The sequence below is a fragment of the Oratosquilla oratoria genome, chromosome 10, assembly GCF_046742065.1.
Source record: "Oratosquilla oratoria isolate Oo_2021 chromosome 10, ASM4674206v1, whole genome shotgun sequence".
Classification (NCBI taxonomy): Eukaryota; Metazoa; Arthropoda; class Malacostraca; order Stomatopoda; family Squillidae; genus Oratosquilla; species Oratosquilla oratoria.
In genome coordinates, this window is record NC_134786.1 from 15,595,254 (window position 1) to 15,621,193 (window position 25,940).

The window sequence follows — 25,940 nt, forward strand, 5'->3', positions numbered from 1 at the left end:
TGTGTGTGTGTGTGTGTGTGTGTAGAGATAAAACATGACCAGACACAACAATTATTTTCCCAATTTGTTTCTCAACCACCATGAGGATTAATTTACCCATGATTGATAATTAATCGCTGGTCTACATTGTCATGTGATACTGCTCGGATATACAAGTCCCTTGTTCTAGAAATGAGTTGTCTTTTTATTTCGAGGAGAACTTGCTGAACTTGTTTTTCTATCACGAAAATCGAAAACTGTGTGGTTCACATACACTCAGGATTTGTATTTTTCTCGTTTGATTATTTTTTTATGCCTGAGTAAGTGTTAGTTTTGATAATTCATCCATTACCTCATGCAAGTCTTACCATTGTTTTACTTTAAAGTGATAAGACATTTGTATCATCCTGTACATATTCACCTACCAGTTAGAATATATATAAATCGGACGATCATTATTTATAGCCTACATCTTAGTACCTCAGCTTAGCTCACTGCTATAGTAATGGGTTAGTGTTGTGAATGACTGATATATCTTTTTGAATTGGGCGCCTTCGAAAAGCTGATCGAACTTCTCTTCACCGCCGACAGAGGGCTAACTCTCCCTTCTCTCATCGTAGGCCGTGGTGGCCACAGTGGTACGTGAAGCATTAGTGAATTTAATCGCACGTTATCGCCGAAGTGTTTTAATATTTGAATACAAAATTATAACGGTTGAATTGTATAGTACCTGAATAATAGTTGCATCATAAACAGCGGTGCTGAATAATTAAATTTACAGAAAAACAAGCTTAATTTACTTTGTTTACATCTGGTCGGTGCTGAGGTGAGGGAATACATACATACCGATCGTTTCAATATTAGATTGAAAGTATTATTTTCTATTGTTTCAGGTTCAAAATGGTGCGTTACAGCGCTGTCCCCGAGAACACTACAAAATCATGTAAGGCCAAGGGCTCGAATCTACGAGTCAGTTTCAAGGTGAGTATTGTTAAATGCCATGGACAGACCCTCGTGGAGGAACTTTCAGTTCCATCAATTATTTAGTGTGTATGTTCATGGTTCAATTTAACCTTTATATATTCTAGTAGGGAGAAAATATTTGGGCCAGCAACCTAGTAAGAAACCAGGCGAGATAAAGTTCAGCATACGGTAGCCAGCATGTGGTTCAAGATTTCATGGTAGTGGGAATTTTTAATTTAACAGAATCCCCACTACCATAAACTTGTTAAATCTCCCTTAGGCAGCATGAACTGTTTTTACCCTACGAATGTTTCAGAGAGAATTATGGCATTTCATTGCTAACACAGTAACACAATAGGACTACAAAATATCGAAAAATTATTTGCGATAGTTACAGTAGGGTAAGATTCCAGAATCGTGGAAATATGTTTGATGTAGGTATGAGCACAGTGTTCAAGTTTGGTTTAACCCTTAAATTATTGTTGCATGTGAAAGAGTAAGACCATTTATCTAGAAACAAAATATTTGGGAAAATTTTAATTGTGCACATGTACATGATATAGCTTTAGAAAATTAATTATTTTGTAAATTATAATATCAGTGTAATGAGATTTTCTTGGCAGAAATCAATAACAAGTTGTCAAAACCGGTAAATTTTTAGTTTCGACCATGGGCGCAACATAGCAATAGAAAATTAATTATTAATTTTTTAAATTATAATGTATCAATGTAATATGCAATTTTGTGAGCTGAAATTAAAAAACAAAAGGTGCTAAAAAAGATTTCGTAAGTAACGAAGTCGTCGGACAAATGGTTTGCCATGTTTATGATAAATGCTGACGTCGAAGAAATGAAAGGATAAATTCGTCTAACTTAACCTAACCTGTTTAATACATCGTTACCTGGAAATTAAATGTCATCCGGCTCGTCCTTGTCGTGAGACGTTGGCGGGCTTTTCAACCACTCAGCTTGCGGGGTATACAAAGTTCTTGCAGCTTAAAAGGAATGCATGTATCTGCTCCATAACATTCCTTCAAGAAAATGTACCTGGTGAGGTACTGTCGGAAGTACTGAGGCCGTCAATTGACAGGCGACAAGATGGCGTCCCTATCCTGTGCTACCGAGTTCGTTCATTAGCATATTTGCATGTAGCAAGGTATTTTTTATTTTCATTTCTGCCCACAAAATTGCATATTATGTTGATACATTTTAATTTACAAAATTAATAATTAATTTTCTATTGCTATATTGCGCCCATGGTCAAAACTAAAAAAAAATACAGTCAAAACCTATTTATTAACGAACAAAATTGCAGTGGCTGAATATGCCATACTTTTGATAGGTGCCAAGGTTGAAGAAATGAAAGGATAAATTAGTTTACTCAAACCTAATCTACCTAAGTGAACCTACGTGACCTAAACTATATTTAGTAATTTGGTACCTCAAATTTTAAAGATCATCCTGGTTGTTGTCACGGATGTAGATGGCATTATTATTGTACCTCTGGCAATTAACTGATAACAGTAGAACCAGTGTTTTCTCGTAAAGTCCAAGGAAACCCAATTGCCTTTGTAACCGCTCTTATTAACTCGACTGCGATGCAGTCACCACCCAGCACTTCTAAGCTACCAGAAGAGGCTGGACGACCGTGTTGTGAACAGCTGCCCAGGATGTAACACTTCACCCCATACCATACAACACATAATGGAAGACTGCATTATACACAATCATGCACGCAAACAACACAACATACACTCTATAAAGGATTTGTGGGAAAACCCAGTTTCGGCTGTGGCCTTCCTTGGGGAGACGGGACTGCTCGGACAGACAGTCTAGGGAACGACAACAACAACAACAACATCGCCTGGAAGTGGAGACCTTGTCCACAATGTCAAAGTTGGTCTGATATTAATCGGACTGGCATGGCATCTGAACTGTATCCTGGCAGCTTTGTTCATTAGCTTATTGCAATTTTTTTTCCTGCCAAGAAAATTTATGTTCATGTATTATAATGTACAAAATATATAACTTGCTACTGCTATATAGCATAGGTGCTCACAACTAAATGTGAAAGTTAAAAAAAAAAAAATTGAAATAGGTTGAGAAATAATGGGGAGAATTTGTGAATTTTTGGCTACGACTATTATAGCAGGTGAATTAAGGATGGTAATTTGTAAAGATGGCATATGTTCGGTTGTGTATTGGCGCGATATAGCGTTAGAAAATAAAATATTAATTTTGTAAATTATGAAATGCGATTTTCATGGCGGAATTCAAAATAAATAATACCTAGCCACAAGCAGATATACTAATGAACAAAGTCGCTAGTATAGGATTGGGATGCCATCTTGTCGTTTGTCAAGTGTTTTATGCCCGGTCCAGTTGAGGTCTGGTGTACCTCCTCGGTATTTGCGCCAGTACCTTAAGAGTTATATATTCTTGAAGGAATGATATGGAGCTGAAATCCATGCACTCCTTTGAGCTATGAAAAACCTATATACCCCGCAATCAGAAAGTGATTGAACAGGCCGCCAACATCCGTGACGACAACAGCGATGACGATCCATATGACCTTAAATTACAAGTACCGATGTACTAAATACATGTTAAGTTTAACGATTTTATCATCCTTTCAATTCTTCGATGTCGGCATTATAACAAACATTGTGTACCATTTGTCCGGCGTGACTTCGTTACTTACGAAATCTGTTTTAGTAACTTTGTTTATTTCCGCCTAGAAAATTGCATGTTTTTGATACATTATAATTTACAAAATTGATAATTAATTTTCTAGTGCTCTATCGTGTCAAATCAACATTTGCCGTAAAGATTTTGGTAAAGAAATGCACAAACTCCCAAACCCCTGGTTCAATTTCAATGAAATTTGGAATGCATAGGTTTTATGGGTAAACAAATCACGTGAGCATGTCAAAAACAATGTTGGGCATTGCATCATACAAAATTTGCATTTCCATGGTAATGATTAAGTTGTCAAAATAATCCATAAAATCCAAACTGCTGGTCCAATTTAAATGCATCTTGGCACATGAAGGTTTTAAGGCTCATCAAATCGCCTGAGCATCTCAAAAACAATGTAGGAGTAGGACCCTCCCTATATGCTATTCTTATTAACACCGACCGTGTTGCCATGGCAATGATTAAGATGGTACATTCAAATTTGTGGACAGCATCACCAAACGATGTAGGACCCTCCTTTTTTGCTATTCTTGCACCGATCATGTTGCCATGGCAATGATCTTAAGATGGTACACTCAAATCTGTGGATAGTGTCACCATTGTGGATGTAATTTTGCCACTATAATTTTGAGTTACCCATTTGACTAGGTTCTCCTGAGTTTGAATCTGGTAGCATTCAATGCATGTGCAGGCAGTGCAAAATGTCTTCCATGTTCTAGAAGGTTACAATGTCTTCAAAAATAGGATTGCTGTTAGATGGCATGTAGTGGCAAAACGTGACAATCCAAAACTCTTCCTGTGGGTAAATGCACAACCGCATCATGAACGATGATCTTGAAATTATTCATTTTTGGGTAGAAATTAACTGAAAGACGTATCACAAATAGTTCATATTGTATTCTTCCCTTTAACCCCTTCACTCCGGGCCAAAATCTCGCGGGCAGCATTAGCTGCCAGACTTACGATGTTGCGTCATAATACTCGCATTATAAAAAATAAAGTCACTGCTGTATTGATCGTTCTCTTTCACCCGTGAATGTTGATAACCATAGAAAATATGATGAAGCCAGTTTACAGAGTATGGGGGGTCACGCAGGTACAACTACAGTAAATATAATCAAGATGCCGACATCGACATCCTCGCATACCCACTTGCTCCTCATGACGTCTATGTAGGCGTCACTGTATGGAAGGGGTTAGATTTCCACTGAAATCTAAATTGCTGCTGGAACTATCTAAATTTACGTTTAAACCTGAAAATCCATCAATTTTTAAAGAATTACATCGAAACTTATAGAGCAGGACAAATTTTTGAATTTCCTGTGTACGAGTTGAATGCTAACGGTTCAAACTTGGGGTACGTCAATCGAAAGGGGACTTAAACGTTACATCCACAATGGTGGCGCTGCCTGCGGATGTACGCATACCTATCAGATAGCTACAAAATGTAACAACCTAAGATATTTTGAGAGATATCTTAACCACTTCCATACGGTGACACCTACGTAGGCGTCATGAGGAGCAAGTGGGTACGCGCATCGGCGTCTTGATTATATTTATTGTGGTCGTACCTATGTAACCTCCATTCTCTGTAAACTGGCTTCATCATATTTTCTATGGTTATCAAAATTCACGGGTGAAAGAGAACGAACGATTGAGCACCGACTTTATTTTTTATAATGTGATTATTATGATGCAACATCGCATGTCAGGCAGCAATGCTGCCAGACGTGTGGTGTGCCCCGGAGTGAAGGGGTTAAAGTTCGTTTCAGTCAAATCTGTGGCGTCACCATTGCTGATAGAATTTTGCTGCTGCAATGAGTGACCCATTTGACTAGGTTTCGAGTTTGAACCTGGTAGCGTTCAGTGCATGTGCAGGCTGTTCAAAATGTCTTCATGTTCTAGAAGGTTACAATGTCTTCTAAAACAGGAATGCTGCTAGATGGCATGTAGTGGCAAAACGTGACAATCCAAAACACTCCCTGTGGGTAAATGCACAACTGCATCATGCACAATGATCTTGAAATTATTAATTTCTGGGTAAAAATAAACTGAAAAATGTATCCCAAATAGTTCATATATTGTATTCTTACCTAAATTTCCACTGAAAACTAAATTGCCATTGCAACTATCTAAATTTAAGTTTAAATCTGGAAATCGTCGATTTTTAAAGAACTACATCGAAATTTCTAGAGTAGGACAATTTGAATTTCATGCATACGAGTTGAATGATAACAGTTCATACTTGGGGTACTACATCAGTCGAAATGGTTGTAGGAAAGGGGACAAATGTTACATCCACAATGGTGGCGCCGCCTGCGGATGTACGCATACCTATCAGAAAGCTACAAAATGTATCAACGTAAAATACTTTGAGAGATAACTGGAAGTTCATTTTGTCAGTTATTGGTGCATCTGGGATGGATGTCCATGTGCGAGTGGTTGGTCAGGAATCTTTGCCAACCATGCATCAAAGTGGTGTTGGAAAGGTTGTAGGGTCAACTAGGCCCATTGCTAAGTTGGCTCACCATAGGTTGGATAAAGTAGACAAATTTATCATACTTTAATTTCTTCGACCTCCGCATCTATGAAAACAAAGTGTATTAAGCAGGTGATGGCCCAAGCTGGCTGGCAAGTGTTTGAAGGTGTAGGGTGACATACCATGGTAAATTTTTAGGAGTGCACCTATAAGATATAGTAATAGAAAATCAAATAAGTTCGTAAAATAATATCAATGTAATATAAATTATTCTTGGTGGAAATTGATAATAGAAACTTGCTAAAAGCTATAAAATAACTAACAAATGTAGCAGTTTTGACTACTTGGCACCATCTTATATTTGGTAGAAGTGGAGGTTGAAGAAATTAAAGTATGCTAAATTTGTCAGTTCTAATCCAACCTAACCTAACCTGGTATCAGGTTGTTTGCTGCCAACCATTTTGCTGCATTGTTTTGGTCAATTTGCTACATTTTACTACTTTTTTCATTTTTGAGATCAGAATACGATAAATACGATGTATGTAGGTATAGATAGTAACTAGACTGCAGAAGTTCCTTATGAGGTGATTTGGCGATAGATAAAATAGTTTTTATTGGGTCTTGTTTTATGCAATCATCATGGAGATTATCCGGCAGATAATTATAAAAGTGATGTGCACATTACCAGAGTGGGTGGGTTCCTCAGTGCGTTTTGCTTCAGTTTGACCGAAAATTATTTTATCTATTGCCAAATCACCTCATTAGGCAAATTCTTCTGTTTACAAAGTTGCCCATATCATTTGGGTAACAAATGCAAAAAAAGTAGCGAAATGTAGTGAAACAACTGAAACAATATAGCGATGGATTTTAGCAAACTGGCCATGTAGTGAAATGTCCTGTAACCTAACCAAACAAGCATTTAAGAATGTAGTAGTCAACTCCCCATTAACGTGAGGGTTACGTTCCTGGAGGTGTCGCGTTAATGGAAATCGTGTTAATGGAACATAAACTCTCCATAAGAAATAATTGTAATAGTGGGGGTTACGTTCCTGGACAACGGGAAAATCCGTCTATTTTGGGATTTTATTACTAAAACTCCAAAACAAACACGCTTAATAAATTTGAAGGTTACAGAAACAATATAAACACATTCTTACTATATTGGTATTTATGTGGTAAAATAACATTTTTCATGCATATAAATATTATGACGCATCACTACCATCACTGTTGCTTGCTGTGCTCCCATCCCCAACCTCACTCTGCTCTCCTTCTTTGCCGCGCCCTGCCTCTTTCCTTGACTGTCTTTTTTTGAAAGAAATGGTGGAGTTTTGTCTGCGTCTTTTTCTTCTTTTGATCTAATATCACTTTATAACAGTTCAGCTCTGACATAACTTTTCTGGCCACTGTTGCACTTCTGTTAATATTTGGATCTTTGGCTTTCAAGATATCCAGTCCTTCTCATATAAACGACGAGTGCTTTTTCGAGATCACTTTTGGTCAAGACTCTTTTGGGCTCTGGGGTTTCTGATATAGGCCGAGGTGCAGCTGCCTCGAACTCTGCATTCTGTATCGTCTCCATCTCTAACAGTTCTTCGTTAGTCAGCTCCACTGTGTGCGATTCTAGCAGTTCATCAATGTCCATCTGTGAGGCCTGGCAGAGAGTGGGAGCGCGGGAGTCAGAGCGTCTCCTGCGCTCTGGTGGCGAGATATTCAACTACAGAAGGCGGGAAATTCAACTCTCGTAACATCGGACATTTCGTGTTATCAGAATATATATTAACCCCTTCCATACGGTGCCGCACACGTAGGCGTCATGGGGAGCGAGTGTATTCGCGAGGCTGCCATATCGGCGTCTTGATTATATTTATTGTAGTCGCCCCTCCATAATGACATTCTTTCTAATTCTTTTGTAATCGCATTTTCTATGGTTATCAAAATTCACGGGTGAAGAGAGAACGATCGATATAAGCGGTGACTATATTTTATGATGCGAGTATTATTACGACACGTCGTACGGCTGGCATTGGCTGCTGCCACCGAGATCCAAGTCCATGACGCCTACGTGTGCGGCACCGTATGGAAGGGGTTAATAAGTTTTAAGTCATGCAAGATCAAAATCATGTTAACGAGGAGATGATACTTGTAATTCTAGATGTCATCAGGCAGTCATAGTCTCCAACCTCCAACCTACATCTCACCCTGACGACCGACGCACCATTCGACGTAAGAAAGAATTTCCCACAGACTCAGACTATACACCCTTCATAGACAGTCAGACAAAACTCATAATGCATAGTCTCAAGCACTCATCTGCCTGTGGCCCTGATAACATAAGCAACATCCACCTAAAACACATTGGACCACAAGGTATACACGCACTCACAAACATTGCAAACTACAGCTATTCACACAACACTATACCCGACATCTGGAAGCATGGTAAAATAATCACCATCCCAAAACCGAACAAAGACCCAACAATCCCATCATCGCACCGCCCAATCACACTTCTCTGCACCCCCTCTAAAGTCATTGAACGCCTAATACTTAAACTTGTCACACCATATATTCCCCTTGCTGACTCACAACACGGTTTTAGGCCACTACACTCCACAAACACTCTTCTGACAAACCTCACACAAAGAATTTTTGATGGCATCAATTCAGATAGGCCCCACCACAGAACACTTCTTATAACATTGGACATTAGTAAAGCTTTTGATGCTATCCCCCGCCACAACCTAACAAATAAAATATATAACACAGACATGCACAATAACACCAAAAGATGGCTGGCCAATTATCTGGCAGGCAGGAATGCTCATGTGTCATATAATGGCCAATCATCGCACATCAGAAACATTAAGAACGGAGTACCGCAGGGCTCAGTTCTATCCCCCACATTATTTAATCTATACATGCATGACTTACCCACGCCAGACACCTCAGAAATACAAATCTCTTCCTACGCAGACGACATAACAATCACATGCACACATCGTAACACAGACAAAGCTGCAGAAATAATCCAGCCTTACCTTGACACACTCAACACATGGTTCATCACAAACAGACTCAAAATAGCTCCAACCAAATCTACAGCAACACTTCTCACCAACTGGACAAAAGAACACAAATACATACCTCATCTCTACATCAACAACACTCTAATACCACACACAAACACACCGAAAATTCTTGGTGTAACATACGATACATCCATGTCTTTCAAACAACACCTCACAAACATAAAAAACAAATGCACACCTAGACTTAACGCACTTAAGTCAATCACTGGAACAACATTTGGACAAAACAAAGAAACTAATATAACAATATACAAACAATGTATACGCTCAGTGATGAATTATGCGAGTCCTGCATGGGCTCCTAATCTCAGTGAGACACACCACAACACCCTTCAAATCATACAAAACAAAGCCCTAAAAACAATTACAGGCTGCACAAATACATCACCTACAGACCATTTACACCATGAAACAAAAGTCCTCAAAGTCAAGGAACACCTCGACATGAGAGGCACACAAACACTTGCTGCAGCCACCACAAACACATCACACCCGTTACACTACATAGCAGAACACCCACACACACCAAGAAACATTAAAACTACACCCAAAGACCTTTATTACACAAAGATACTCTCTTCTCTTCCTCCACAACCACCAAATACCAGCCTCCGGAAACATATTCATAATCATATCACTCACCGCTCCATTAACACACTGAAAGACAACACACTGCTGCATGCCAGACCCCCTGATATCCACCCTTCTGAATCCTCTCTCCCACGTAAGGACAGAGTCCACTTGGCCAGACTGCGATGCGGTCACCACCCAGCACTTCTAAGCTACCAGAGGAGGCTGGACGACCGTGTTGTGAACAGCTGCCCAGGATGTAACACTTCACCCCATACCATACAACACATAATGGAAGACTGCATTATACACAATCATGCACGCAAACAACACAACATACACTCTATAAAGGATTTGTGGGAAAACCCAGTCTCGGCTGTGGCCTTCCTTGGGGAGACGGGACTGCTCGGACAGACAGTCTAGGGAACGACAACAACAACAACAACAACCTCCAAATGTATTAAAACAAAGATGGTGTCTAAAGGAGTCTCTACAACTTAATTTTTCCATAGCTTAGCAATATTTTTGATGTTTATTTGCCAAGAAAAATATTACATTGATGTATTATAATTTACAATAAAAAAAAATGCATAGGTGCACTTCTAAAATAATACCCATACCACTCGTGTATTGCAGGTATGCTGTTGAAGTTGGTATTTTTTAAAGTGCACACTTATGTGACATAGTATTAGGAAATTAGTTACAAGTTTTTCAAATAATACATGAAAGTAAAAACCTTATTAAAGGCGAATATACTACTGAATGAAGCTGTGAGCATAGCATTGAGATGCCATGTTGTCTGTCCAGTCCAGTCATGTCAGTTAGATAATAGCTTTCACATTGTGCACTGGGTGTTCTCCAAACTCCAGGTGATGTTTAACCACTTCACTATGGGACTTAAATCTCGCGGGCAGTAGCCAATGCCAGCTGTACGACGTGTCGTAATAATACTCGCATCATAAAATATAGTCACGGCTTATATCGATCGTTCTCTCTTTCACCCGTGAATTTTGAAAACCACAGAGAATGGGATTAAGAGCAGATTAGGGAGAATGTAAAAACACAGGGGCGACTACAATAAATATAATCAAGACGCCGATATGGCAGCGTCGCGAATCCACTTGCTCCTCATGATGCCTACGTGTGCGGCACCGTATGGAAGGGGTTAATAAGTGCTGATACAAAGACAGTAGGGCTCCCTTCAAGTAATGTAATGATTCTATCCTCTTCACTCCAGGGCACATCGCACGTCTGGCAGCATTAGCTGCCCGACGTGTGATGTTGTCATAATAATCGCATTATAAAGAATAAAGTCCGTGCTCAATCGTTCGTTCTTTCACCCGTGAATTTTGATAACCATAGAAAATATGATGAAGCCAGTTTAGAGAGAATGGAGGTTACATAGGTACGACTACAATAAATATAATCAAGACGCCGACGTAGGCATCACCGCGTACCCACTTGCTCCTCATGGTGCCTACGTAGGCGTCACCGTATGGAAGTGGCTATTCTTCGCAGTCCAATTGAGTTCTTAATCAGGCTGTCGGTATCCGTGACTACGATGACCTTGATGGTTTTTAGGATTACAGCTTGTATTACTAAATAAAGCAATATTTTTTAGAAGTGCACACCTATGTTGTATAGCAGTAGGAAATTGAATATTAACTTTGAAAATTATTATACATCATTGTAATAGATATTTTTCTTGGAGGAAATAAATATCTGAAAACATTGTTAAAACATACAGAAATGAAGTCTTCAATTCCTTTAGACCGTCTTTGTTTTGATAGATTCAGAGGTCAGATGACAACTATGACCCTGATGACCTCTAGAATTACAGGTACCACATTACTAAATGCAGCTTAGGTTAGAATAGGCAAATTTATACTTTGATTTCTTCGGCCTACTACCAAAATGAAGTGTTTCAAGCAACCAAAGCTACGTTTGTTTATAGCTTTTGGCAACCTTTTCTATTATTAATTTCTGCCAAGAATAACATTATATTGATGTATTATAATTTACAAAATTATTTAATTTTCTATTGCTATATCACGTAGGTGTGCACTTCTAATAATTTACCAATACAGAATAGGTTACATAGGTTATAGAATAGATGAATACATCATCCTTCCATTTCTTCAGCCTTGTCATCTATCAAAACATGGTGTATCATTCATCTGCCGCATCTTCAATTGTTAGTAAATATGTTTTAGTAACTTTTTTTTTATTATTAATTTTTGCCAAGAAAAAAAACATTACGATGTATTACAACAAAATTAATCGGTAATTTTCAGTTGCTATATCAAAAACTTCATTGTAGGAAAAACTAAGGTGCATCAAAGTCCTAATTTTTTTTAGACGTTCCTGGGAATGATCCTGACATGACGCACCCTTCCTCCTCTTGGGTGGGATTTATCCGAGATTTTTTATTTTTATTTATTTTTCAAGATATAAAAGCATAAAATGTGTCTGGGATATGGGATTAGAACATTATTGGGCAATGGTGTTAAGAAATATTGTATATTACTTCAGGCAGATTTGGTCCAATCTTCCCTGGTTGTAATAAAACATGCATTTTTCATGTTTTCCTCTTGAATTTGAAATTATTTCAATGGATTAGTCAGATTGGGAGCTATCAAACAATGTGTCGTGCTTAGGTGTTTCTGAAATTTTATCCTTAACCTTGATGTATACTACCAAGGGCCTTTTTCCCCCTACAAGGGAGGTAGCCAAAGTCAAAGGCATAAATCTACTTCCACCTGTTTCATCCCAACATTTTCCACTCCAATTCACCATCCCTCCCTCCCTCATTTCTTGACTCCTCCCAGATGACTGGTCATCCCTTCATCACACCCACTGCCCTGGATCAGAAGCAATGCACCAAGGCTGCTTCATTTAATCTGTGACCCATTCTGTCCCCTCGTGAAGAGAAAGAGAAGACTGGGAGAAATCCCTTGGGGCTGCATCAAAATATTCACACGTATCCCTGCACATCCCCCACCCACTCCGCTTCATGCATCCATACACACTCATTCTCCACTCATCCCTATCTTCTGGAGACCCCCTTCCTTCCTCAACAGACACTCCTTTTTCTCAATGCCCCCTTTACCCCATCCATGTATATCATCCTTGGTTGCCCCATGTTCATTTCCTCCACCTTCGCACCTCATTTACTAATCTTCACTCATTCTTTCCATGCCCAAACCATCCTAATACTCTTTCATCAACCCTAGCTCCCAACTCCATTTACACCACTGCACCCCTCGCCACATTTTTCACTCTGTCCAGCCTTGTAACCCCTACGATAATTCTTGGGCATTTCTTCTCCCAGTTAAACTCTTCATCTATGTTCCATGTTTGTGCCTCATACAGTACTGGCGGCAATCACCCCTTCATACCTCTTAGCATCCATTCCCAAATGTCTATCTCACTATACTTTTGAATCCCCCAAGGCAGTTACTTGCTTCTATCTACATCCTACTTCCACTCCTTCCTTTCCCACCACATTTACATACATATACTGAAGACTCTTTTCCCCCTTACATCAGGGTAGCCAAAAAGAGAGAGGCATAGAAACCACTCCCACCCATTCCATCCCCTACATATTCCACTCCCCTCCACCCTTCTCCCTCCCTCTCATCTTGGCATCTCCTGGATGACGGGTCATCCCTGCATCCTGTCCACTGCCCTGAGTCAGAAGCAGTCTTTCTCCCTTAATATTCGCTTCGTTTACTGACGTCCTCACCCCATGTACATCTCGTCATGTTACTTCTTTCACACACTTTCCCAAACTTGCTTAATCCCTCCTTTGATCCTGCTACCCATTACTCTTGCATTTACTTTTTGCATCGCCCCATCAATGTTTAAATTGAACAGCCATAGTGACGTGACACATCCCTAGCAAAGTCCCTCCATTACCTCAAAGCACTAGCTCACTCCATTCCTAATTCTAACGCAGGCTAAACTACTCGCATAAAAATTTGATTACAATAAACTGCTTTCTTCCCAACCCATATATCTGCAATACCACCCATAGTGCCTTTCTACCCTGTCATAAGCCTATTCCAAATCCATAAAGGCTGAAAAACATCCTTACCTTTTACTAAAGCACTCCCTGTAGTTAAGTCTAAGCAGTGCAGCACTCCCTAAACAATATCTTGTTACTAGAAGGGTAAGGGAGAGTGTATGTGTGCTTCCCAGCACCTCCCATAACTGACGCATGGGGGTGGGGGGGGGGTTGTGCCCCAGGTTGGGAAATTGTTCAGTCTTTGCTCTGTTGTTGCTGTAATTTCTGTAATATAGTATTGTCTTCAAGTGTTTGGCATTTGGGAGGTTTGGGTTTTTCTTGTATTTTACATGTACAAGTTCATAGTAAATCAGTAAATCTTCAAGCAGTTTCTTGCCATGTATAATATCGTTGATGCATGAGAGTTGTCCGTAGATGGGGGTGAAATTCGAAGTTTTGATGAACAATATCGCCCAGATAAAGCTGTATCCAGTAGATTAGTAAACATGGTTACTTGGAGTTTTGAGGTGGGTCCTCACAGTTGTGGTGGTCCATCGCAGCTGCAGATTGTCTCTGTACAGAACACTTGAGGTATGGTATTAGAGAACCTACATCATCTGGTGTATCCTGGTTCTGGGGACTAGTCTGGCACATATTTAAGAAACTAGTTTTGAATTTGTTCTGGACAACCAGTAATGTTCTCATAATTTTGGGCAGTGCGTTAAAGATTTTAGGCCCGTTGTGTGCCAGATTGGACACCAGTAGGATCTTCACTCTTGCTAGGGCTTTAAACAGTATATGCCTATTGCACTTGCGTCCTATTCTAGTTGATCATGGGCAGTAGGAATCCTGAACCTGCACTATTTGCTCCAGGACCTAGATATAGATGGCCCTGTATCTGTCCGAATTCAGTTCTGGAACAGTGGGGGGACGGTGAGGGGGGGTCGCCGATTTAATGAAGCGGCCTTGCTGTGGATGTGCTGTGTCTTGCGACACTGCTTCTGATCCAGGGCAGTGGACAAGGTGCAGGGATGACCCGTCATCCAGGAGGTGCTCAGATAAGAGGGAGGGTGGAGGGGTGTGGAGTGTATTCAGGGATGGAATGAGTGGAAATGATTTTATGCCTTTCCCTTTTTGGCTACCTCCCTTGTAAGGGGGAAAAAGCCTTGGTATATGTATGTATGTATGTATGTATGTATTAAACTTTATCTTCTCCAGTCAATCAGTTACCTTGAGTTTCATTGAAGAACCTACAGCCTCACGGTGGCTGGCACCAGTCCTCAGAAACTGCCATAGATCTTTTTGCTAAGGAGCTTTGGACTGTTTATTTTATCACTGGAACAGTTTGTTAGGATAGGAGAAAAGTTAATGGTTGTTGGCCTTTGGTATATATGTATGTCAACCTGTCAGAATTTTTTTTTATATAATATATATATATATATTTGACAGTTGCATACAGGAATCAAACCTACTGCTCAGGGGCTGTTAAGGCAATTGTGCAGTGCTTTAATCCTGTCTACTACTGAGGCTTAAGTCACAGAACCATACTGATTCTCGAGATTTGGAAAGATCACTCTCTGCGACCCCATTTCCTTTTTCAATATGGTTCTGAGACTTAAGTCTCAGTAGTTGAGGGGGTTAAAGCACTGCACAGGTGTCTTACAGCCCTTGAGTGGTAGGTTAGAGTCCTGCATGCAACAGCCATAAGTCATCTGATTGATGTCCCTCTCCATTAGCGAATTTCTCACGTAGTTACAATGGCGACGTGTGAAAGGGACTTGTTCCAGTCTTTGCCCCCCTCCTACGGGTGGAATTGGGTCTTGGGTGAAAAAGGAAATGGGGTTGAAGAGATCTTTCCTAATCTTGGGAATCTGTATGGTTCAGAGTTTTGAGACTTGAGTCTCAATAGTCGAGAGAGTTCTGCACAGTTGTCTTAACGGCCCCTGAGTGGTAGGTTTGAGTCGGCACGTGATGGCCATAAAAATTATCTGCTGTCAATGTCCACTAGCAAATTTCTTGTTCATTTTCTTCTTCCATTAGCCTCTTTACACTCCTAATAGTTCATTCTTTTGTCCTCAGAACACATGTGAAACTGCAAATGCCATCAAGAGCATGTCCCTGAACAGGGCCGTAAGGTTCCTGAAGAATGTTATTGGCAAGAAGGAATGTGTCCCCTTCCGTGTGTTCAATGGAGGAGTCGGGCGATGTGCACAGGCCAAGGCCTGGGGCATTGCTCAGGGTAGATGGCCTGAGAAAAGTGCCAGTTTCCTCCTTGACCTTCTGAAGAATGCAGAAAGCAATGCTCAGTACAAGGTACGTTAGTATTTTCATGTATTATCTTAATGAAGTTAAAGTAGTAGTTATTTTAATAGTGAAGTTATGCCCACTGCATTTGTTTCTCTTTTCTAAATATATTTTACTTTTCCAAATAGGGTTTGGAGGTGGAGCACCTTGTTATCGATCACATACTTGTGCAGCGTGCTCGGCAAATGAGGCGCAGAACATACAGAGCCCACGGTCGCATTAACCCTTTCATGTCTTCTCCATGCCACATTGAAGTTATTTTAGCAGAAAAGGAGCAGGTCGTTGCAAAAGCTGAAGAGGAACCAGTCAAGAAGAAGGTCTCGAAAAAGAAGCTTGCACGACAAAAGCTTATGGCTGCCAGGGAATAATCTTAATAAATAAGAACTTGGTGAAATGGCTTTATTTATCCTTGGGACACTTGTGAGTACATGGGTTGTAATTTTGAAGTGTAGAAACCTGATGGGGTCCATCTCAGGTTTTACTTTTAGAAAACTGAATAAGGTGTCATTGTGCGAGGACCCAATTGTCTAACATCTGCCTTCACACAGCTGACTAGGAAGGGTGTGATCTGAATGGAGGGTTGTGCACTTTTTTTTTTTTTTTCCCTCTCTAAATTGACAAAGATGTGAACATGCTAGACTAGAGTTTAGTGATACTTTTCAGATCTAGCAGATTATATTAGTGCCTGTGATCATCAGGAGAAATTAAGGGAATTACTTAGAGGTAAGGATTTGTTTGGTGTGTTATAAATTGTAACTAAGATATGTCTCCTTGTTCCTAAATGTTTTATTCTTTGTGTTTAGGTTGCCTTACTGGAATGTAAAATTAAAATAGAGGAGTTCTTTGATGTTAACCAAGTTTTAGTGGAAAACTTCATTCAAGAACAATGGTGTGGGGATTGGTCACAAATTTGGATAGGTAAGCAGGAAATATTGGTACTTTCATAGTATCTTGTCTAATAAGCTATGAAATATTAATTTTACCTCTGATAGCATGGAGAGAATTCTTGTCAACTTACTCTTGAGCTGATGGGTGATCTACAAAGTGAATGTCTACATGAATTCATATTAGAACTTGTGTTGAATGCTTCACATGCTGGGCAAGGCACAGGGACTGTCCCTATAGCACTAATCATGTGAAAGCAAGAGTAAATCCTGGTTAATCCCTTGTGTGTTCTATACACACTAAGGTTCATGCCCAGTATACAATGATATAATGATGGACCATTTTCAAAGATCTTAGACTATGGTCTAGGTATTGTGTACATTATATACTTTTCTGCGTGAGGGGATGGAAAGGGGGTCACTGATTAAATATAATAGTATTACTGTGGATATACCATCTTGTTACATTGCTTCTGACGCAGGACAGATGCATCATCCATGAGGAGCCGAGATGAAAGCAATGGGTGGTGAGTGGGAGTGGGCATGTATCTTTACTTGTGTACCCACTTGTTGGGGGGTGAAAAGTCTCTGGTATATAGATACAACTAACTAGGCCCTATAGTTTAGCTGTGTTGGAAATAGGACAACCAATATTTTACCCCTGGTCTCGTGCATAAGACACATGACTCCCAGGTAACTGACAACTGGATTGGCTTATAAATCACTCTTGGAAGAAATTTGTGGATATGGCTATGATGGAATATTAGGCGAGGCGTGTGGTATCCTTAGTAAGACGATTGCATTTGGGACAGTTTTTCATGTACATACATATACCAAGGGCCTCTTACAAGGGAGGTAGCTAAACTCGAAGGCATAAATCCACTCTCGCCCATTTCATCCCCACGTACTCCATTCCCATTCACCTCCCTCCTCCTAGGCTCCTCGTGGATGACTAGTCATCCCTGCATCTCGCCCACTGCCTTGGGTCCGAAGCAATACAGAAGTTTTCCATGCCCAGGCTTATTCTGTGTTGGTATTGACTTGGTTCTGGATGGTACCTTGAATGTAATTGTGCTAATACGATTTAAGTTTCTCTAGGAAGTAATTTTTTAGGCTAATGTGTAGGATTTGGAGTGGAGTTTGGTGATTGGTCATCAGTATTTGTGATTTAAGTGTGAATAGGTTTGATGTGGATGTATTACGTGGTCTATGTGGTAAATTGTATACTAGTGTGCTACTGGTATTGTCATTTGGTTCATACTCATCATGCAATGAGCTGGATGAATATGATTGGGGGCTCTTGCATAGAACCTACCATTTTCCTGTGGGGTTCTATGGGGATGGTGTCTGTGGGTGTTTAATTGGAGTGGTTTTAGTTCATTCAGTTATTCTGCTGCAAATAAAGCTACTTTTGGAGAAGTGTGACAAGGATAAAATAAGAAAGTGAAGGAGAGACAGAATGGATATTACTGTCATTTAGGTCAGTGCAGAGTTGGTTTGGGCATATAGAATGAGCTAGGAAAGGCCAGCAAAAGCAGATTTGGCAAATGAAAGACCAACAATGACATGGTTGGATGGGGGTAATACGCTTTGGATACAAAGGGAATGCATCAAGCATAAAGATCATGTGGATACAAAGGGAATGCGTCAAGCATAAAGATCATGTGGATACAGGGAATGCGTCAAGCATAAAGATCGTGGGGAAAAAATGCAAATGAATAGATAGAGGAATGGCATGGAGGGGATCACCATACAGTGAAGTGGGGGCACCAGCTCTGGTAGGAACTGTTGTCGTATTGACTTGAACCTGAGCAGTGTGGCAAGGTACTAGAGCGAATGGATGTGTAGTGTGCACTTCGTCACCCCACTAACTAGGCCCTATAGTTTATATGAAGGCTTGAAATTTGTTGGACAAACATACAACTGAAGAAGGGATTCACTTTCAATGGAGAAAAAATATTTTAAAGTGTTACACGAATCTATCCCTTCCTCTCTTGGGTGCTGAGATAGGGGTAATACAGTGGATTTTTTTGATGAGGGTGTGATTTATTTAACTTGCTGTAATGGAGTGGAATATATGGGAAATGAAATGGGTGGTAGTGATTTCTATGCCTTTCTTTTTGGCTACCCCCCATGTAAGGGGGAAAAAGGCTGGTATATGTATGTAATAGGTAAAGGACCTTTAAGATACATATACTACTGTTTTTTGGAGGTGAAATGTTTCTTACTAGGAAACTCTTAAGTCTTTCTTTTTGGTTTTTGTTTCAGAAAATGATTTATTTTGATTAGATTCGTTTTTGTTTCCAAAGGATGGATTTTGATCAAGTGCCTCAATTTGTCAGGTTAGTTGTTTGAACTTGTATTATGTAATATTGAATTACATTTGATGATTTATGAGGCACTGATGCCCTGTGTAGAAAAAAATATAATTCGTACTGAGCAGACTGAAGCCCAATTTGATTAGTTTTATTAGAATAAAAAATTTCAAGTTTAAAATTGATTTTTTTTATTTATTTTTCAGTGTGGCTTAATTGTGAAAAATTGATGCCATTGGCTGTAGTTGGATGCTTTTATGAAGTTAAGGATACATGTTCCAAGAGCCTTTTCCACCTTACAAGGGAGGTAGCCAAAGGCATAAATCCAGTCCCACCCAATTCACCTAATTTCTGAAGGAATATCAGGAGATAAGATGGTAAATACTTTAGAAATGCACATGGTATTTGTTCTTAGAATGATGAGTGCATAGTTCATCAGATGCATGAAGAATGTCCTATTGTCTTTCGCCCATACCTGACATCCTTACTAAAGTACCATAAGACGTGTAAAATTCAGTTGATAAATGGTTGTTTCTACTTCCAGGTGAACTTTGAATTGTTCTTCAATGAAAAAATATATTGGTAAGTATGCAGTTAGGTAAAACTTGTACTGTGCCCCACATAACTGGGCAGGGTCAAGGGAAATCCCTGTGACACCAATCATGTGGAGGCAAGAGTAATCTCTGGTTAATCCCTTTACTGTTTGAATACAGATACAAGGTTCATGCCCAGAAGACAGTATTCTTTTAAGTATATGCATAATTAGAATATATTTTGACCCAAGTTCCTCTGACTAGTAATTGTCAACATCACAGTACATAGTCTCCAGGTCCTTCCATAGATCTTTATAAGAAAAATTGGATTGATCTCTTGTTCTGGGAGATTCTCTATCATTGGCTTGTGGCAGTAGAAGGGATCAGTTGTTGGCTCTTCATATGTGGGATGATCTAGTGCCTGGTTCAGACAGTGGTGGTCCCTCTGGTCAGTATTCCCAGATTAAAGTAGTGAAGTTGACAAGTTTTGGGTTTGTGGCAGGGGTATGTTTCACATCAAAGTTGGAGGACCACCATAAGCAGTGATCGAGTATTAGTCACCTTGGTTATCAGTGGGGAACTTGTGTTGTTTAATGGGATGTTGGAGAAAATGTATAACATAAGAGAAAATGCCAGGGCATTGGACCAGAGACAGTCTTCGTACTGCAAGACAGAAGTTCCCATTTTCAAAACTTCTATCCATTTGTTGCAATCTGGAAGATTTGAGCTTTACTGTATTTCTTGCTCATGATAGAGCTCTCAATCATCTGCTCCCCTCCTTGCCATTGGCACAGTACCACATACAATACAGACAGCTTTAGAAAATTTGATCTATGGAAGGGTAAGAGGACCATTGCCTACTATTGTGGGACGGTAGGTCTGCTGTTGGTGGAAGTCAAGAGAATAGTTGGTATGAGGATAAGTGAAGAAAGATTAGTAAAAGGTGTGGAAGGCAGAGGTAGGAGGAGTGAACATGAGGGGGTGACCAAGAATTAGAAGGATGAAGTGAAAGGGGAATTGGGAGAGAGGGGAATGTCTTTTGAGGAAGGATGTGACAAGACCAGATAGGGGTGAATGGAGAATGATTGTGTGTGAATAATGCTGTGCTGCATGAAAGGGAGTGTATGAAGAATTGATGCAGCCCAAAAGGATTTCTTGTCTTCATTTCTGCATGAGGGGACAGAGAGGGATGTTCACGGATTTAATGAAGTGGCCTAGCTGTGGATATTCTGTATCTTGTTGCTGCTTCTGACCCAGAGCAGTGGATGAGATGTAGGGATGACCAGTCATCCTGGAGTAGCCAAGATAAGAGTGAGGGAGGGTGGGTGGTGGATGGGAGTGGAGTATGTGGGGATGGAATGGGTGGAAATGGGTTTTATGGCTGTTTTTTAGCTACTTCCCTTGTAATGGGGATCAAGCCTTTGGTGTGTGTGTATATATATGTATGTATGAGGTGGTGGTGAGGAGAACAGGGGTGGAAAGGGAGTTGGGAGATAGATTGGATGAAAGAGTATTGGGATGGTTTGGACACATGAAAAGAATAAATGAAGAAAGACTAGTAAAAGAGGTGTGGAAGGAGTGAACATGAGGGGTTGACCTAGGATAAATGAGATTGATGGATGGGGTAAAAGGGGCATTGGGAAAGATGGGAATGTCTGTTGAAGGAAGGAAGGGAGAGGAGAGAAGATAGGGGTGAATGGATAATGGTTGTGTATGGATGATGCTGTGATGCATAGGGTGAGTGGGTGGGGGAGGGAGTATGTATGAGAAATAAATTGACGCAGCCCAAAGGGATTTCTCCCTGTCTTCTCCATTTCTGCATGAGGGGACGAGGGTGCGGTCGCTGCTGTGGATGTGTTGTCTTGTGACACTGCTTCTGACCCAGGGCAGTGGATGAGATGCAGGGAAGACTCATCATCCAGGAGGTGCCAAGATAAGAGTGTGGATGGGAGTGGAGTATGTAGGGGATGGAGTGGGTAGGAATGATTTCTATGCCTTTGTATTTTGGGTACCCCATGTGCAAGGGAGGGAAAAGGCCTTGGTATATGTATGTATGAGGATGTTATAGAGGAGCATTTTTGTGGTACATTGCCTTTTTCTCTTCAGAGAGCCAAGATCTAAAGCTTTGGACTGACGGATTTTTCTGGAAATTGAACTAAGTGCCAGGTTTGTCCTCAGTTGCATTATGTTGTATCAATTTGAAAATGATGAATTTAGAGGCTCTGATATTTTGTGTAGATAAAAAAAAATTCGTACTGAGCAGACTGAAGCCCTTATCTTGAAGAATTTTTGTGCATGTTTTTGAGTCTGAAATTTAAAGCTATTTTGCCTTTGTCAGGGTAACGTCCATTCTCATAGTAAAGTTTCGTTGTGTGCATGGATGGTCCTATAGAGAAGTGAAGGATATAAGCAGACATTGGAAGAACTGGCCCAATGACTGTCTTACAAATGCAGAAGAGTACTAGTATCAAGACAAGATATGGTAAATAGTTTAGAAATCTAAATTGTATTTGTTCTTAGAATGATGAGTGCATAGTTCATCTGATGCATGAAGAATATCATCCTGTCTTTCGCCCATACCTGACATTTTGTAAGTGCCATAAAAGGCTGTGTAAATTTCTTTTGATTATTGGTTGTTTCTATTTCCAGGTGTACGTGTTAGATTGATCATCAGTGATAAAATATGTTGGTAAGTGTTGTTTGATTTAAACTTGTACTGTGCCCCACATAACTGGGCAGGGTCAAGGGAAGTCCCTATGACACCAATCATGTGGAGGCAAGATTAATTTCTGGTTAATCCCTTTACTGTTTGAATACAGATACAAGGTTCATGCCCAGAAGACAGTATTCTTTTAAGTATATGCATGATTAGAATATATATTAACCCAAATTCCTCTGGCTAGTAATTGCCAACATCACAGTACATAGCAAGTCTCAAGGTCCTTCCATAGATCTTTGTGATGAGTAAAATTGGGTTGATCTCTCTTGTTTTGGGAGATTCTCTATCATTGGCTTGTGGCAGTAGAAGGGACCAGTTGTAAGTTGTCAGCTCTTCATATATGGGAAGATCTAGTGCCTGGTTTAGACAGTGGTATGGTCCCTCTGGTCAGTATTCCCAGATTAAAGTAGTAAAGTTAACTAGTTTTGGGGAAGTGGCAGGGGTATGTTTAACATCAAGTTGGAGGACCACCATATGCAGTGATCGAGTATTAGTCACCTTGGTTACTAGTGGGGAACTTGTGTTGTTTAATGGGATGTTGGAGAAAATGCCAGGGCATTGGAGCAGAGACAGTCTTGGTACTGCAAGACATAGAACTTCCCATTTTCAAAACGCTATCCATTTGTTGCAATTTGGAAGATTTGAGCTTCACTGTATTTCTTGCTCATGATAGAGCTCTCAATCATCTGCTCCCCTCCTTGCCATTGGCACAGTACCACATACAATACAGACAGCATTAAAAAATTTGATCTATGGAAGGGTATGAGGACCATTGCCTACTATTGTGGGACTGTAGGTCTGCTGTTGGTGGAAGTCAGAGAATAGTTGATATGAGGTACGAGGATAAGTGAAGAAAGATTAGTAAAAGGTGTGGAAGGCAGAGGTAGGAGTGAACATGAGGGGGTGACCAAGAATGAGAAGGAAGGAGTGAAAGGGGAATTGGGAGAGAGGGGAATGTCTTTTGAGGAAGGATGTGAGAAAAAGATAGGGGTGAATGGAGAATGATTGTGTGTGAATAATGCTGTGCTGCGTGAAAGGGAGTGTATGAAGAATTGATGCAGCCCAAAAGGATTTTTTGTCTTCATTTCTGCATGAGGGGACAGAGAGGGATGTTCACGGATTTAATGAAGCGGTCTTGCTGTGGATGTTCTGTATCTTGTTACTGCTTCTGACCCAGAGCAGTGGATGAGATGCAGGGATGACCAGTCATCCTGGAGTAGCCAAGATAAGAGTGAGGGAGGGTGGGTGGTGGATGGGAGTGGAAATGGATTTTATGGCTTTGTTTTTTAGCTACTTCCCTTTAAGGTGGATCAAGCCTTGATGTGTGTGTATATATTATGTATGTATGAGGTGGTGGTGAGGAGAACGGGTGGAAAGGGAGTTGGGAGATAGATTGAATAAAAGAGTATTGGGATGGTTTGGACACATGAAAAGAATGAGTGAAGAAAGACTAGTAAAAGAGGTGTGGAAGGAGTGAACATGAGGGGTTGACCTAGGATAAATGAGATTGATGGATGGGGTAAAAGGGGCATTGGGAAAGATGGACATGTCTGTTGAAGGAAGGGAGAGGAGAGAAGATAGGGGTGAATGGAGAATGGTTGTGTATGGATGATGCTGTGATGCATAGGGTGAGTGGGTGGGGGAGGGAGTATGTATGAGAAAGAAATTGATGTAGCCCAAAGGGATCTGCATGAGGGGATGGGGGTGCGGTCGCTGCTGTGGATGTGTTGTCTTGTGACACTGCCTCTGACCCAGGGCAGTGGATGAGATGCAGGGATGACCCATCATCCAGGAGGTGCCAAGATGAGAGGGTGAATGGGAGTGGGTAGGAATGATTTCTATGCATTTGTATTTTGTGTACCTCCTGTGTAAGGGGTGGGGGGAAAGGCCTTGGTATATGTATGTATGAGGATGTTATAGAGGAGTATTTTTGTGATATATTGCCTTTTTCTCTTCAGAGAGCCGAGATCTAAAGCTTTGGACTGACGGATTCCTTTCTGGAAATTGAACTAAGTGCCAGGTTTGTCCTCAGTTGCATTATGTTGTATCAATTTGAAAATGATGAATTTAGAGGCTCTGATATTTTGTGTAGATAAAAAAAAATTCGTACTGAGCAGACTGAAACCCTTATCTTAAAGAATTTTTGTGCATGTTTTTGAGTCTGAAATTTAAAGCTATTTTGCCTTTGTCAGGGTAACGTCCATTCTCATAGTAAAGTTTCGTTGTGTGCATGGATGGTCCTATAGAGAAGTGGAGGATATAAAGACATTGGAAGAACTGGCCCAATGACTGTCTTACAAATGCAGAAGAGTACTAGTATCAAGACAAGATATGGTAAATAGTTTAGAAATCTAAATTGTATTTGTTCTTAGAATGATGAGTGCATAGTTCATCTGATGCATGAAGAATATCATCCTGTCTTTCGCCCATACCTGACATTTTGTAAGTGCCATAAAAGGCTGTGTAAATTTCTTTTGATAATTGGTCATTTCTATTTCCAGGTGTACGTGTTAGATTGATCATCAGTGATAAAATATGTTGGTAAGTGTTGTTTGATTTAAACTTGTACTGTGCCCCACATAACTGGGCAGGGTCAAGGGAAGTCCCTATGACACCAATCATGTGGAGGCAAGATTAATTTCTGGTTAATCCCTTTACTGTTTGAATACAGATACAAGGTTCATGCCCAGAAGACAGTATTCTTTTAAGTATATGCATGATTAGAATATATATTAACCCAAATTCCTCTGGCTAGTAATTGCCAACATCACAGTACATAGCAAGTCTCCAGGTCCTTCTATAGATCTTCGTGATAAGTAAAATTGGGTTGATCTCTCTTGTTTTGGGAGATTCTCTATCATTGGCTTGTGGTAGTAGAAGGGACCAGTAGTTGTCAGCTCTTCATATATGGGAAGATCTAGTGCCTGGTTTAGACAGTGGTATGGTCCCTCTGGTCAGTATTCCCAGATTGAAGTAGTAAAGTTAACTAGTTTTGGGGAAGTGGCAGGGGTATGTTTAACATCAAACTTGGAGGACCACCATATGCAGTGATCGAGTATTAGTCCCCTTGGTTACCAGTGGGGAATTTGTGTTGTTTAACGAGATATTTGAGAAAATTTATAACATAAGAGAATGTGCCAGGGCATTGGACCAGAGATGGGTACTTGATTGTCTTGGTACTGCAAGACATAGAACTGTCCATTTTCAAAATGTCATCCATTTGTTGCAATCTGGAGGTGCCTCAGGATCATGTATAAGATTTATGAGCGTCACTGTATTTCTTGCTCGTTACAAAGGATTACAAAGGCGGAGCATGCCGACAGGAGACCTTTTGATCCATATCTAGGTCATGAGAAAATCAATCATCTGTTCCCCTCCTTGCCATTGGCACAGTACCAC

The 25,940-nt window shown here is 40.3% G+C and overlaps 1 protein-coding gene and 2 non-coding genes across 3 annotated transcripts; all 3 read left to right on the forward strand.

Annotated features, from left to right (window-relative positions):
* Positions 1–553: 553 nt before the first annotated feature.
* Positions 554–16,484, forward strand: RpL17 (ribosomal protein L17). Its single transcript, XM_076191547.1, has 4 exons — positions 554–617; positions 873–960; positions 15,866–16,099; positions 16,219–16,484. The coding sequence occupies exons 2-4, from the start codon at positions 880–882 to the stop codon at positions 16,456–16,458; spliced, it is 555 nt and encodes a 184-aa protein (XP_076047662.1). The 5' UTR covers positions 554–617; positions 873–879; the 3' UTR covers positions 16,459–16,484.
* Positions 16,485–22,338: 5,854 nt separating this feature from the next.
* Positions 22,339–22,414, forward strand: LOC143029324 (small nucleolar RNA snR60/Z15/Z230/Z193/J17). Its single transcript, XR_012966822.1, has one exon. It is a non-coding gene; the product is annotated as a small nucleolar RNA snR60/Z15/Z230/Z193/J17 (small nucleolar RNA).
* A 2,495-nt stretch (positions 22,415–24,909) lies between these two features.
* LOC143029325 (small nucleolar RNA snR60/Z15/Z230/Z193/J17) lies at positions 24,910–24,985 on the forward strand. The gene has a single exon (XR_012966823.1). It is a non-coding gene; the product is annotated as a small nucleolar RNA snR60/Z15/Z230/Z193/J17 (small nucleolar RNA).
* Positions 24,986–25,940: the final 955 nt, after the last annotated feature.

What these genes read in the sequence shown, in the direction of transcription:
- RpL17 (XM_076191547.1), top strand. Translation starts at nt 880, where the DNA reads ATGGTGCGTTACAGCGCTGTCCCCGAGAACACTACAAAATCATGTAAG. An exon ending in ATCTACGAGTCAGTTTCAAG is followed by an intron (nt 961 to 15,865) that starts GTGAGTATTGTT and finishes TTTTGTCCTCAG; the next exon opens with AACACATGTGAAACTGCAAA. An exon ending in AAAGCAATGCTCAGTACAAG is followed by an intron (nt 16,100 to 16,218) that starts GTACGTTAGTAT and finishes TTTTCCAAATAG; the next exon opens with GGTTTGGAGGTGGAGCACCT.